Source organism: Pocillopora damicornis, chromosome 7 (genome assembly GCF_964200805.1).
Source record: "Pocillopora damicornis chromosome 7, jaPocDami1.2, whole genome shotgun sequence".
Classification (NCBI taxonomy): domain Eukaryota; kingdom Metazoa; phylum Cnidaria; class Anthozoa; order Scleractinia; family Pocilloporidae; genus Pocillopora; species Pocillopora damicornis.
In genome coordinates this window covers 16137008-16151979 of record NC_142676.1, presented here as the reverse complement: position 1 = coordinate 16151979, position 14972 = coordinate 16137008, and the positions used below count along the sequence as shown (strand labels likewise).

Genomic DNA, 14972 nt, shown 5'->3' with positions numbered 1-14972 from the left:
CATGCTTTGCTCGAAAAACATTTCTATACTAATCATCTTCCATTTGATTCCATTTCGTGTGACTCGAATCGTTGGAAACTGTGAAATATTTCCTCTCTGTGTCAGATTATATTCTGCTACTTGAAAAGATAAGAGCTCCAACCGAAAAAAGAGACACTCAATATTGCAGGAATCGGTAAAGCACTAATCAAAACTCTCAGAAAATGTTTATGCTACGCGTTTGATTATATTTCTGTTTTTTCTTTGAATTTAATTCAAATTAAAACCATATCCGTTTGTACAGATATTCCATTAATGTTTTTCGCCCTGTAAGAGATCCTCAGACAAATCAAATGAGTAATCTGTCAACAGTGACAAGGAAATGGACTTTTGATTACCGGATGTGGACACTTTCGTGGAATGGGATCAGATCCAACGACAAATAGTCAGAATACGTTCAAAGTTCCGAAAGTGTCGTACTTGAAAAGTCAGGTTTGAAACAAAAATAAACGCTCTTTTAGGGTGCTAACACGCTCCCCCGTGACCTACCAGGATTTGTAGTCTATTTATCGGGAAATCAGCTTCTATTTAAAGTGTTTTGAAATTCTCATTGATCGTCACCAAAGGGCTTAGTCTTTATCGTATTAAGCTAGCCTCAAATTTTGCAAGCAGAGGTTCACCAAAGGGCCATCCGAAGGTTCTGCCCAGCACACTTTTTAATCCAACGGCATTCAGGTCTATTGAACCCACAATGTCTATATGCGGATTCGCTCACGCAAACACTTCACTGAGCATTTGCGTAACAATCGATTGATCCGCACCATTTGTTGCATTTATCCTAAAACAATTAACTCTTCAACTCCCAGGAGTGACCAAGACAGAATTTCTCCTTACAATATCAATACAATGTCAAGAAGACGAGTGATAAGAATAAAAGAAAAAAAAACATCAGTTGGGCAAGTATTAGTTGATCTAATACCAAACTCTCCGGGAATCTGGGCGGATTAGCAAAGAAAAGAGGTAAGAAACAAGGGTTAGTGTTAACGGTAAAGAGGAGTTCTTGGAATTCGATGGAGGTCCAACTAAATTGTTGTTTAAAATTGTCGTTGATTCAGTCGTTGCTTTACTCCGATGTAACCACATCATACAAACATGACTTCATTCAAAATTGATAGAAAGCATAAAATTCTGGGAAAAAGAAAAAAAAAAGTACCACAGCGTGACTCGAAAACACGATTACATGTTTTAAATGACAAAACATATCTCAGAGTGACTGCTCCTCCAAGTAGATAAAGGATGGTAAATCTTCCTTTTATCGATGAATTAAACATTAGCAGAAGTGTTTAGATAAAAATAAAAAAACCAGCAGAAGGAAGACTCGTGGGAAAGATGTACGTCATGTGAATGAGGAATTCAACGTTGAAGCTTCAAATAACGAGACTCCACCATAAGCTTTAAAATCCCTAGAACTAGAGGAAATGACCAATTCCTCGTCATCCACGGTATACCGCGGGCTCCTTCAACTAGGGATTTTAACACTGACCTCTCAAGGACTTTCATGATTATCGATAACTAGAAATGCACGCAAAATAATTCTCCTGCCAAGTGATTTAAAAGTGCCAGTTAAACCTGTTGGAGAGGAAAAGCCACTCATGCTTTGTTTACATTCTGTCATTCGGCACACACCTAATTGATTGACCTACAGGGCGGGAATGTAGTGTCTAACTACGCCATAGTCGCGCGATCTCTTTTTCCAGATTAGTAACACAGTCGAGCAAGTAACAGTCGCGATTTTGATGAGCTAATATGAATAAAGAAAGAGCTGAAAATGATTACGGGTCTCACACGGCCCTCGCTCCCTCTAAAGAGAATTATTACTCGACAATCAAACAAGATTTTCTGAATATTACAGCCCTGTCGATGAGTAGCAGCAGTCTTTATGACACTGGCGACAAGAGTTGGTCCAGGCCGAAGGATTTCCACTTGGAACCGATGTACATCGATGTGCTTGAGAGATCCACTCCCAGAAAGTCTTCTCGCAAGATGAAATGTCTCGTGACGTGGATGATAATTCTAACATTGATGTCACTAGCCTCTTTGGCGTTCACAGCATTTATCTTTTACGCTGCTAGTTTTAGTAACGGTAAGAGATTTTTATGTTTAGAAGTAAAGATATAAAATATTGAAATACAAGCCATGAAATACTACAGAGAACTCAAGATATATCTACAAATCCTTAACAATGAGCTGATTCTTTTCAGAGAAAACAATACTTCCATTTTAATGTTGCATGCGTATCATCCATTAAGACTATTAAGCAACTTCTGCTTGTCCACTTTTCAACAAAACGTACTTCGTTTTCATTAGTATTGCAATATCATTTACTGCAGCTTATTCCTTTATTTCCTACGTTTAATTTTTTTAACTCGCTTTAGGGGGCCGGCTTTGAAACAGCAATATTTAGAAAAACGAGATGGAAATGTAAATCCAGTTTTTCTGGATCAAGATTAAGCTGGTAAGTCCGGCACGTGATTAGTCACGCAGTAAAGAATTTGGCTACATGATTCGATCTCAAAGCGAAACATTTCCCGAACAATCTTTCTCTTCAAAAGGGAGACTGAAATCCAACAATTTTTATTGTCTTTTTACAGCAGTCTCTTTTTTTTAAATCTTGCTAGCAGAAGAATGAAATCAAATTCAGAGGCTGTATTTGTTTTCCCAGGCTGTGACACGGATGCAGTTATTTTTGCTGTAGTATGTCTAATACAGCGGGAGATATCATGTTAAGAAAAAAAAACCAAAAGACCAAAAAACAAAACAAAAGAGCAAAATAAAACAAAACAAGACAAAACAAAGCGAAACAACAACATCAGTTTCGTACGGAGCATCGCCAAAATATCCTCACACTAAAAAGTATTAAACAAACTATCGACAAGAAAGATATTAAAAGCTACACGCACGTTCCCATCTGGAGAGAGTGCGACAAGCCAAGCGAACTCCGTCCCTATCTTCTTACATGGTTCTTTTATTAACACAGATTCATCTTTTCCTTTTACAGCCGTAACCTTAAAATACTGTTACCGACTGTCTAGGTTTTTTTTCACAGACGTTATTGTATTTTACATTCATATCACATTCATGCGGCAAAAACAAAAGAAGCTTACAACTGAGAAGCACGAAGTCATGTGACAACGCTAGGTACAAACTGATAATATGACCATCAAAAGCTCATAAGATAACACTAAGGATTACATGTATTAATAGAAGTCAAGTATACGATTGTTATTGAAAAGCAACAGATTGAATTTGGCCATTTCGTCCAGTTCGGCTTTGTATCTCCTTATTTACTCAAACCTGATGATTCCGGCTTTTCCCTTTGTCGGCATTTTTTTCGGATTCAAAAAATACAGTTGTTCTTTGTATTTTTCTTTTGTCTTTTTCGTGATCGGTTGTTTCTAATACAAGGTTATTGCATTCTTTTAACACACAGACGATAAGATCAGATACATTACAAACCCGAAATTTAGGACTAAGACCCTCACCTAAAAATGGTCTACATAACGAGAAAAATGTGACAGAAATTCCAATCGTGCAATAGCTCAGTTTCAACCATGTGAACTAATGTGCATTGTTTTTTGGCTGTAAAATCAAAAAATTTCAGACAAATGCAATTTGACGAAGGAGAAGGAAGTGCTTTGGAATACTCAGTGTTGCTTCAAGGCGAATCACTGAAACTAAGTCGTGGCTTTTGCGCCGAAAATTATCCAATTTTAAATATTTTTCTTCTCCCATTCAGCGAACGATAGAACTGTTTGAAAGGCTTAGGCTCATTATAGTCATTTTATCATTTAATTGCGAAGGGAGAAAAGGGAACGTGCAGGTGGGAAATGAAACGAATTATTTCTTGTTTAGCACGCTGTAGGCATGGTGATATCCACGCTGACGTCAAATTACCGACGCCAATGGTCTCCTAGAGTACTGGGCTAACCTACTTCCATCAAATTTAATCATTAGCAAACAGAGGGTGCAACGGCCTGTACTCGGTACAACAATGTGTAGCAATATTTGATAATAAAGAATGACGTATAATTCCAACCGGTAATAGGTCATAGTAATGTACATGAAAAAGACTACAAATCGCATTCAAAGACTACAAATCGCACTTGCCCTACGGGCTCATGCAATTTTGTTATCATTGAAAAATTTACTCGTGCTTGTTACCACCAAATTGCAAGAGAAATCATAAATATCCAGCAGACCGAAAAATCAGTGCTTTTTTTGTTCAATAAGCCGGCCTATACTTTGGGAAAAACAAACTGTACCATGGCGAAAACTCAGTCTTGCTGGGGTAAGTTCATTCCTGGTGAGCGATTTATTACCAATGCTGCAAAATATTAGACTCCCCCACCCCCACCTTACTCCTTATTTTTTAGTGTCCCTCACCCCCTTGGTACAGATTTCTTTCTCATCCCAGCCTTCTGCTGCCATTAAAATCAAAGATGGCGGTCATGATTTTCGCTAAGAAAATACTGAGCACTCGCTCGCCAAATTACGCCTGCTCTACAGGCTACGTTCGGTAAGACTCAAATGTATTGTGCAGTTTTTAAAAACTTTTTGGTTTTCCAGAGAGATGCCTTTCAAAATTTTACGAGCACAAACGGTACAAACTTATTGGCATGCCATAGGTGAAAATGTCTTAGCGCGTAAATGGTCCTAAGTTGTGTCAAAGGCCTGTTGCAAGCTTTCCGCATGCGGCAAAGGTGTAGCGTGTTAATCGGCTCTTGGGCAAATTTAGAATGTGGCTCAACTAAATATGTGTTTTTGTCCAACATAATATACTATCGTGAAACCATTAACGCTTTCAATTCGCCCCTTCTCCGTAAATGGTCTTAAGTTGTGTTGTAGGCTTGTTGTAAGCTTATCGCATGTGGCAAAGCTAAGGTATAGCGTGTTAATCGGCCCATAGGCAATTTTTGAATGTGGTTCAAATAAAAATGTGTTTTTGTCTAACATAATTCACTATCGTGAAACCATTAACGCTTTTCATCCGCCTCTTCTCCGTTCCTCTGTTCCGTTGACTCGTTGCCGCATACATACAGTAAGGTCGACGACCATAAAAAATGTTTCATCCAGTCAATCAATCTAATATTTGTGCGTGTATTCTTATACGATTGCAGGTGGAACGTTTCTGGGTGAAGTGAAACCCTCAAGGAGCCCGGTAGAAAATGAGATCATTGACAAAATCAATCAGCTCTCCCAAAATGTGACGTTTCTACTAGAGAAACTGGTAAGAGAGGTGTCTTTTGTTGGTCAAAAACGCTCCTTGTGCGGATGGATGTTTAGGATTTAGGGCAGAATTCATGCAGATCAGCTTAACGTATATGAATATTGACTTTTTTTCGGTAATCAGAAATATAACTGTTCTATGTAGTTTGCAAAAGTATGTGATGGCAAAACATCAATAAACTGATAAACAATACAAAATATCGCATAAATAATCAAGAGAATATCATACATCATGAAAACAATAGATTGTGAGAACCGTATTAACAACAATGAACTACTCAACTCCTCACTGAAGTCGGGAACTCCCCTGGAAAGAAACTGAGCGATAAGTGCCTATTATAAATGCTTGAAATGTCGGCTTTTTGAAATCTTAGAGCAGTTATTACTTTCCCTTAATTAATCAACTTGATAGTTAATTTCAGGGTGATGTAGCTGTATATCATACTAAGATAACATAGGAATTTTATTTGGAACATAATAATCTGGGCTAGGTCGTTCAAAGTGGGGTTTAGTATAATTTTATATATAGCTAATCCAGGGTTAGTATGATTTCAGATCTGAAAGCTTTAAGAAAAAATTTACGATAATTCTTTTCGACTACAATTTGATGATTGGATGTTCTAAAACGAGTAGGGAACATTATCCGAAAAACGCTTTGAACGAAGGAATAAAGAAACTTGGATTAAAAGTTGGCCGTGCCTCATAACTGTCAAAAACGTTAAACTGCCGGGTGAAACCCTAAAAAAAATTAATAACAGCCTTCATTTTGGCGCGAAAATATGCCCGCGGACATTGCTTGTTTCGAGATGCGAACAGTTGATGGTCTATAATATAGTTAGAAATGTACATTGCCCGTGCGATTTCAGGAAAACGTCAGCAAAATTCCAGGACCAAGAGGCGCACAAGGAAGGAACGGATCCGCCGGACCACAAGGTCCTCGTGGCTACAATGGCACTAATGGTAGCAATGGAGCACGTGGTGCACCCGGGTTACCTGGACTTCCAGGGAAACCGGGATTTAATGGAACTCGGGGTTTCAACGGAACAAGTGGTTCACGAGGCCCTCCGGGTGTTCCAGGTCCAAGAGGGATTGGAAACCTCAGCTCTTGTGTTCATGATTTTAAAGAGGAGAGTGTGACGCGTGGAAAATCCGCCCAAAATGACGTGCAAGTAAGGGACGTATTGGTGAGTAAATCTAAGGTAAATCTGAGGTCGAGTCTGAATGAAAAATCAAGTGTCCAACATTTTTAAACGAAATGAGGACCCATACCAGTAGAAACAATAGTTTTTATTTTGATCAGACTCAAATTCTCAATTAAGAAATTGGTCAAAAAAATTTCAAGGGCAATATCGAAAATGTTTATTAATGAGCATTTGGGAATATTTATACTTCCCCCTCTACGCATTTCTGACACTCTCAATACCACCGCTGTTCTCGTCTCCTTGCGAAAACATTTGCTGAAAAAAAAAAAAAAAAAAAAAAACCACTGGGGCAAAAATGAGTTTAAAAAACTAAACTGAACAGAGTGCTTCCCTTATGGCTCATGATTTATTCATTCAGTCATATATTCATTAATCTCTCATTTATTTATTTTTTAAATTATTACGATGACGTGGCATTAGCGACACCGGTGACGACGATCAAGCCTTTTAGGGCGATCATGATGATGCTGTTAATGACGATGATTGCGCTTTTGATATCTAATTTATTGATTTAGTTGCGTGTGTGGTTTTTTTGTTTGTTTGTTTGTTTTGTTTTGTTTTTGTTTTTTATGGTTTTTGTTTTGTTTTGTGTTTTTTTAGGGCAAGAAGATTATCAGTGCTGTTTGCTCATCAAATGATGCCCTTACTTATGGTCTTTCCGTCAAAGACGTAACCGTAGGTCACGTTTATAAATGCATATGCAGTGGATCTCGGAACTCTACTGCGAAAAGCATGATATGCAGAATTGATTATTGGTTATGTGAGCTTTGATGTTTTACCATATGCATGATTATGACACGATATTTCCTTCTGAAAATGTGCTTCAGCTAGATCAGCAATAATAGACTGTTCAGCTTCACAAGTCAAAAACAATATTCAAGACATGAATTTTGCACAATGATGCTAGTTGGCAGAAGTATTTCTATTCTGAACGAAGCCCAAACCTAAGTGATCACCACTGTCATGAAATTAATAAGCAAATTTAAAGTGAAAACGACAAAACCTGCAAATTAACAAAAGATATCCGTTTATGTAATCGATTATATTTTGTTGACTAAGAAATTATTTGCCCAACGCTAGGAGAATAAGGCCGAACCTAATTGCAATTTGGGTCGACTCGAATAATTAAGAGCGGCAGTTGATTCAAACGTCTATACAAATCTGCCGATCCTAATTGATTCAAACGTCGATCTTTACATGTACTTAATGGAAACGTTAGGTTCGGTACATGTAAAGATCGACGTTTGAACTAGGCCTAAGACATTTCTCGACAAAATATCTGTAAATTTCACTTACTAAATAATATTGACCCATTTCTTTCGCATCGAAAATCGCACGCGGACGTACACATTTCTTTATAAAAAACTGAAGTATTTCCCTTGGAAAGCTTTGTCTGAAGGACGTTTATGTCCAATGCGTCCTAACTTCATCGGACGAAATTAAAGTCCCAAAACAAGAAAATCCTTAACAAAACTAATGGCCATTCAGCATGGATATGTTGTCACTTAATGCTAATAGGACCGAGTTGAGTCCAATTCGGTCTGTATTCATACGAGTGATTAAGTTGGACGACCGCGAGGCGGGAGTCCAATTTGTCACTCACGAGTATGCTTACAGACAGAATTGGACGACAAGAAGTCCTGTTACCAATTAATCATAACCGTTGCAATTTCCGAAAACAACAAATGCATTTAGGTCAAATATCTCTGGTGGAGACTGTCTAAAGTAAAAAAATTCCTCCATTTTGGAAATTCCTCGATATTTTTATAGAAGGAGTGGTTGTTGCTATGGTTATTGCGATTAATTCTGTGATTGTGATTTAGCTCAGTGGACTTGGTATGATTGGCTACTTCGACTGTCCGATTACAGGTGTCCGATTACAGCCAATGTCCGCCTACGCTTTCCGATTACAGCCCTACAGAATGATAAGTGAAAAGTAGAGCAGCTAATGCACCAATCATTTTTGAAGAAAATTGTAATGGTTATGATTAAATTTAAAATCACATCTGTGTATATAAAAGTAATTTTTGTTAGAATCGTAAATTGGGAAAAATTAGACTATTCACTCCCTTCGCGTACTATGGGGAAGGGAGGGAAGGGGGGGGGGATAAAAAAATGGCCGCTGTTACAGCAGGTTAATAATTGTATCTGAAACAAATTTGTACGACTTACACCCGTTAAAATCCAATGCAACTGAATTAGTGAATGAATGTGCTTTTCTGCTTTGTAAATTTACATGCCAGGTTGCTTTCTGTAATTAGATCTTTTGATTCGGTCGACTATAGACTGATTAGGCTATACGGTAAACCAAGAGAATGTATTCTTTTGTGTATTCAACATCACGTCTAAAAAATATCTTTGGGCGCCTATTATTGAATAAGCAACTTCATTCTAAGCTATGTGTCTAGATTTTTACGTCAATTTGAGCTCTGTAATCATCATCATATATTTGAAAATTTCTCATCTCAATTCGTTAAAAAATATTTAGAGTTTAGGATTTTTTTTTATAAAATCATTACTTAATTCTTCTCTAGGGTACTATAAAAATAAATGTAAATAAAGAAAATATCTTTTAGATATTTTTGAAACGTTCAATTGAAGTTGTATATACGCTGTACGTAACTATGATCATGCGTTTTATCAAATGTAAATATTAATTTTTTAAAAAGTAATTATTAAAAGATAAAGTATCATTTGACTCTGATCGCGCTTATTGTATTAAAGTGTCTGTTTTGAACTTCCAAATGCACCCCTTGATTGAAAGATTGCGGCTGGGTGATCTACCTGCCCCTATGGTCTCCGGTCTCCAACGTTCTTCTACTCTACCTTGATTTCCCAAAAATAAGTATTAGATTGCATTTTTTCTTACGGTCATGTTCTTGGATTCCATAATAGCGAACTAAACAAAGGAGCCAATTTAAAATAGGTTGAGGCATAGTTAAGTAAAGTTTTGAATAAGAAAGAATGTCACCAGGGACGAATGAAGTAAGATGAGATGAGAAGATTGGAACTCTGATAGATGAGAGAAGACAGCGAATTGTCGTCGTAGGTTGTAATCTAAATCTTCCTAAATTTCAACGCGCGTTGCTTACGTGGGCACTTGGTTTATTTTAAGGATATCGCGTGATTAGATTATCAGGATGAAGCCGTTATTTGTGCTGGGCAAATAAACCACGCACAAACCACTCGAAAGAACTATATCACAGATCAGATCAATTTTTGCGCACAATCTCAAAAGAAACCTCTTCCCAGTCCAAAAATACATCAGATTTTATTATGATGTAAGATTTCTTACTAAGAGTTAAGCTCTGGTCACAATTCAATATGTGGGACCTATTTTTTTTTCGGTGTTTGCTTCTTTGAGTAATTGTTTTGCCCATTTGTATTTGTTTTTCTGGTTAGCGCTACATACCAATAATTCCTCCCCTGTCTCGGTAGGGTAACAAAAACTGACGCATAAAGTTCACTCTTTAACAAAAAATCAAGATATTCGAAGAGACAATTTAGCAGACCTGAAACCAAATGCAGCATAGGAAAAGTACTAAGGCTCCTTTTTTTGTTGTTAGATAAATTTATTTTCTGGGGATTTAAGTTTCTTGATGATTGAAGGCAAAACAAATAGGAAGTGTTAACTGACATCAAAATTTTAGACCACACGGTCTCATTCACATTTTCGCGGGGATCTTTTGCTCAACTAAAAGTAAATACAGAAAGGTTCCTATTTCAGATAACATCAATGGCGCTACGGTGCAAACGCATAAAAGTGGAGCCGGCTGATGCTGTAACATTAGAGAGCACCAGCGAGGGATTGCCTGAGTGTAGAGACAGTTTACCACTCCAGTTACAAAAAAAAGAGCCGTTATTTCATAATTTGCACTCCATCCCAGAAGAAACCGGCTCTAAAGGATTGTCCAAGAGTTCGGAGAGTTCTGTGAAAGATGAGCTAGAGCTGCAGTTCATCAACCAAATCCAAAGGGCTTTCCATTCTTTACGGGTGCTGGTTATTGTTTTCGTGGCTATTTCAGTTGTTTCACTTTCGCTGAACATATGGGTTATCACCAGCGTTCTTGGCCGAGGACAAAGCGATCATGATTACAGGGTCGACACTCCACAGCAAGGTATAGAGAAAGCCTTTTCCGAAAGTTTTCATTATCGTTATTGCTCATCTTATTCGAGACTCCGACATGAGACTCTATAATTGTTCCTTTTTTGTTTGTGTGTGTTTTTTTTTGGGGGGGGGGGGAAGGTGGGCTCTCTCGCTGCTTAGTCTTTTAACGTTTGATGAAGTTAATTACTTGTAACCACTCTGCGAGTAAACGTACCTTTTCAAGAGGAGACGAGAACATGCCCATCACTAGTTTGATATCGAGGACCGGAATTTCCTTTAAAGCGAAGGAAAATAAACCTTCCGGCACGCAATCAACGACATAACAAAAATTTGAAATACTGATCAGAATAGCAACAGGATTTTGCCCAAGATATCTCAATGATCATTAAGGAACAGTAGCAAAAATTACGGGTAAAAAGTTCCATGTACAGCTGAGTACCCAGAACAGTTATCTAATTCAAACCAGATTGTGCATTCGAAACCTCTCCTTGATCGTTCCATTTAATCTATCATTACTAATGCAATTTAAATGGAACAAGTTAAATCGACGTTTGCACAGTTTTTCCGTTCTGTTCTCTCCATAGGAAAATATGTCGGCGAAAAGGAGACGGGGCTTTTGGGAATTCTAAACGAAACCAAGCAGGAAATGAAAGAAATACAAGATAGGCAAAACAGAGAAACCGCTAGAGGAAATGCCTCTGCATGTGACGAGAGCTTCTTCGGAAATGCTCAAAGATATCTGAATATCACACATCAACGACTTGAAAGACTGGAAAATCAGTCACGAAGTTTAATTGACGAAGTCAAACATATAAGAAAGATGGCAGAGAACTTCTCAGACACCGAGTTGAAGGTTAGGCTCGCATTAGTTATCAAAGTTATCAAAGTTACCTCTAAAAGGTAATGATTTATCACGTTATTCAGCGGTAGGGCGAAAAGCAGAAATTCGAGCTGAGAACAATGACCTAATGGTGGGTCTTTCAGTATGATATAAAAAATTCCACAACTATCTAGTGTTGTAGAGGTTGAAATGATGTGCCTAAAAATATTTGATCCAACACACGGATAAAAGGGCATTATTTTGTTTATTAATCTTAGCTACCTGATTAGATTGATTCGGGGTTAAGCGTTATAACTCGGAATTTTTCCTCACCACATCGACTTGATTTGTGGTTGTGCAGCGTTTACGCCGTTTCCGGCTTCTTTTCGCAGTAATGTGCCAGATGGCTAACAATTTAAGTCCGATTTTAATGAGTTGCAAAATGGTTTCACATCCGTAATTCATTCATTCGTGCAGGATAGTTTTGTTATTGATTATAGTCTTATTTTTTTTCCATCGGTTATAATTATGAATTTTTTAAGGTCGAAAAACTATCTTTTAGTACTCTTAACTCAAGGGCTTTTTTGTTGGCAATCCCACAAAACCCAACAGGTGATCAATACCTCGGTCTTACGGCTATAAGGTGAATGCGCAAGCAAAATATATTAGCCTTATCAACATACCTTCCGGCTGATAAGTTGATCTATTTTCATTAACTTAATTGTGATGGCTTCAACTTTACTGGTCTCCAAGCTTAACTCGCAATAACGCAGATCAAACAAAGAGTGCAAAGCTGAATGACACCAAAACGCTTCATTATACTTTTACAGCTTTTCCTCGAATAAGCGCTCAGGTGCTTATTTAGAACTTCAGCTTATGGGAGAGGTGCTTATTGAAAGGATGGCGCTTTATCGACGATGGGGGCGCTTGTTTAGTAGCGCAGCACATGAAATAACTCCGCAGTAGTTGAAGCGCAAAAAGTCATAAATAACGTAGAAACAGGATCTTCTTGTATTCCTACAATTTGAGATTGTAGGGAGAAGGGGGGCACTTATTCGAAAAGGGGCTCTTGTTTAACATTGTTGCCAAGAGGGTGGGCGTTTAATTGGGAAAGCGCGCCGTATTAGAGCGTGGTTATTTACCAGAGGAAACGCTTTATTTTTTTATTTGTACGTTCCGTGATTGTTTTCTTAAAACTCAATTTATTCAGTCATTAACAGCTAAGGGCCAGCAATGAAATTTATTTACTTTCATCATTCTGCTTTGTTTATTCTGTTCAGGGGAGAGGGGGGAGCGACAATGATCTCACAACTTGCAAAGCAGTCAATTCACGGGCTTTTCAGCTGGATATCATACGGGCTGCTTAAATTTTTTACATTCGAATTGCGAAACTGGCCTTGCAAATAAATCCTACAATTGTTTTTCTAAAACAGTTTGAAAGTTATTACCGCAATAAAACTGTATGTTATGGACACGCTCGTTTCTTTCGACCGTTTGTGAGTCTGCTTTAGCGAAGCCCGTTTGAGGATGCGAAGAATTTTTAAATAACAAATTCGAGTTCAGCTGGAAATGTCTTCGTTTTGGATGTGTAAGCTGCGGCTCAAAGTTCCAAGCTTCGATTGAAATGGTACTCACAGTACGTTTTGAGCAGATCTAGTAAATGCGTCTACATGAAAATTTTGGAGCGACGTGGTCAGCAAAATTTATAGCCCGCAATGCAGTATTACCAAGGCGAGTTAACGTTTAGAAGGGCGTAAATCTCTTCCCCTACTTCCGCTGCCAGTTAAATCAAAGATGGCAGCTATAATTGCAAAAAAAAATAACACTTGCCCTGCAGGCTACAAAATTTAAGCTCTTAGTTATCGTGAGTTTAAATTGTAATTTTCAAATCGTTAATACGATTTATATTATTTTATAAATAGCACTCTGTTTCTGCATTAACACAGAGAGCCCTTGAAAATCCTTTATTTACTAATTTGGTTTTGCATTTAAGTGTCTCAATGCAAATGTTACCTTAATCTCGCTACAGAAATCAGCCGAGCCGACAGCGATAAACTTTACGAGCATCGATCCCGGCCTGATGTTCGTTACAAAACGGACAGTGTCTTCGCATCCTAAAAGATGTAGCCAGCTAGGTAGAGTTTGTAATTTCTCACATACTTTGACTGCCTTGTCGATTGCCGTGTTTTCCCTTGTGAAACACGATGTGACAACTCTAAAGTATGTGGGACCTATACGCTGACAATTTCTAGCAAGATTATTTTGCGAGTTGTGAGAGCGTCGTTTCGATTTCATTTAGGAGGATGGATGGGAAGTAGCGCCCCCCACCACCAGTGATTCTATCTCTTTTGGTAAAGCATCATTTTTCTCTCTTGTTCCAAGATCAGTAACATCAGCGGAATGACTAGTTCAGCGGGGCCAAGAGGCTTGCCTGGTGTCTCCGGCATTCCTGGCATTCCAGGTATCAATGGATCGCAAGGTTCCATTGGTCCCAAGGGTGAGCAGGGCATTAATGGCTCCCAAGGCATCCAAGGCCCTGCCGGACCAGCGGGGCCAAGAGGTTTACCTGGTGTTTCCGGCATCCCAGGTATCAATGGATCGCAAGGTCCCATTGGTCCCAAGGGTGAGCAGGGCATTAATGGTTCGCCAGGCATCCAGGGCCCTGCCGGACCTCCAGGCGGTTATGGGTCCCATGGGGTACCAGGGCCTCCCGGCCCGCCAGGACCTCCCGGCCGGCCAGGGCCTGGAAACCTCAGTTTGTGTTCTTACAAAGAGAAACCGAGCGGCGGTGTTACCAAAGGTGACGGGGCACGCGCTACAGTTAATGTAAAGGAGCTGCATGTAAGTGTCTCTTTTTTCTAATCATGCAATAATTTTTGATTAAGTATCTTTACTGTCCATGAACTATTCCTAAATGGAAGAAAAACGCCCAGTTACTCCTCTCCTCAAAGCTCATTTGTAAAGTAGTTAGGAGTATGTGATTTAATTTCAAGGAAAAATAGTTCACCTGATCAGTAAGCACTCGCCATCATTGAAAAAGTTGTTTTTCGTTGCTTCCATTTGCAGGACGTGAAGATTATTGGTGTGACTTGTTCATCGAACGATGCTGTAGTGCATACCTTAAAAAGCCAAGTCGACGGAGGATCCCAATGCTTTATTTGCCTTTGTCGAGGAAGTATGAGCACAATCGGTGTCGACAAAATGTTTTGCTATATCCACTATTGGGAATGTCGCTTGATCACTTAAAAGACACAGCTTTATTTTTGTCTTATGATTACAGTAAATAAACATTTTGTGATCCTAAAGGAATTGTCTGTCAATTGTTTGCCAATTGTTTCTTATGATTTTCTGTGGCATCAATGCTCATATCCTCAAAAAGAAAAGCACTGTCTCTGAAATAATCTCGAGTCCAACTCCATCTGCGTTCTATTTATCATAATTTTTGCGTGTTTTAACCTAGGTCTGAAAGGTTAACGTTTGACTCTAATCTGGCTCGCTTTATTGAACTGCCTTCATTGAAGATTGGTCTTCTTTCTCTCTTTCCACCCATCATCCATTTGTTTATGGCTTGGTCTGG

General features: G+C 38.5%; 2 protein-coding genes across 3 annotated transcripts; both read left to right on the top strand.

Moving 5' to 3' along the window:
* The first annotated feature begins 861 nt into the window (after positions 1-861).
* LOC149042824 (uncharacterized) lies at positions 862-9162 on the top strand. 2 transcript variants are annotated; one of them, XM_089212042.1, is made up of 5 exons: positions 862-999; positions 1892-2122; positions 5157-5266; positions 6132-6449; positions 7068-9162. In XM_089212042.1, exons 2-5 carry the CDS (start codon positions 1900-1902, stop codon positions 7236-7238), a joined length of 822 nt encoding a protein of 273 aa, XP_089068168.1. In that variant the 5' UTR covers positions 862-999; positions 1892-1899; the 3' UTR covers positions 7239-9162. The 2 variants fall into 2 exon arrangements, with proteins under 2 accessions (XP_089068168.1, XP_089068167.1); XM_089212041.1 differs by lacking the exon at positions 862-999 and having other exon boundaries at positions 1655-2122.
* Positions 9163-10081: 919 nt separating this feature from the next.
* Positions 10082-14704, top strand: LOC149042823 (uncharacterized). The gene is made up of 4 exons (XM_089212028.1): positions 10082-10585; positions 11160-11428; positions 13778-14236; positions 14462-14704. The coding sequence occupies exons 1-4, from the start codon at positions 10204-10206 to the stop codon at positions 14639-14641; spliced, it is 1290 nt and encodes a 429-aa protein (XP_089068154.1). The 5' UTR covers positions 10082-10203; the 3' UTR covers positions 14642-14704.
* The last annotated feature ends 268 nt before the right edge of the window (positions 14705-14972 follow it).

Bases quoted from the DNA above. Each gene is read 5' to 3' on its own strand.
- LOC149042823 (XM_089212028.1), top strand. From the start codon at position 10,204: ATGGCGCTACGGTGCAAACGCATAAAAGTGGAGCCGGCTGATGCTGTA. The intron at 11,429-13,777 runs GTTAGGCTCGCA...TCTTGTTCCAAG, and splicing joins TCTCAGACACCGAGTTGAAG to ATCAGTAACATCAGCGGAAT. The intron at 14,237-14,461 runs GTAAGTGTCTCT...TTCCATTTGCAG, and splicing joins TTAATGTAAAGGAGCTGCAT to GACGTGAAGATTATTGGTGT.
- LOC149042824 (XM_089212041.1), top strand. From the start codon at position 1,786: ATGAATAAAGAAAGAGCTGAAAATGATTACGGGTCTCACACGGCCCTC. The intron at 5,267-6,131 runs GTAAGAGAGGTG...GTGCGATTTCAG, and splicing joins CGTTTCTACTAGAGAAACTG to GAAAACGTCAGCAAAATTCC. The intron at 6,450-7,067 runs GTGAGTAAATCT...GTGTTTTTTTAG, and splicing joins TGCAAGTAAGGGACGTATTG to GGCAAGAAGATTATCAGTGC.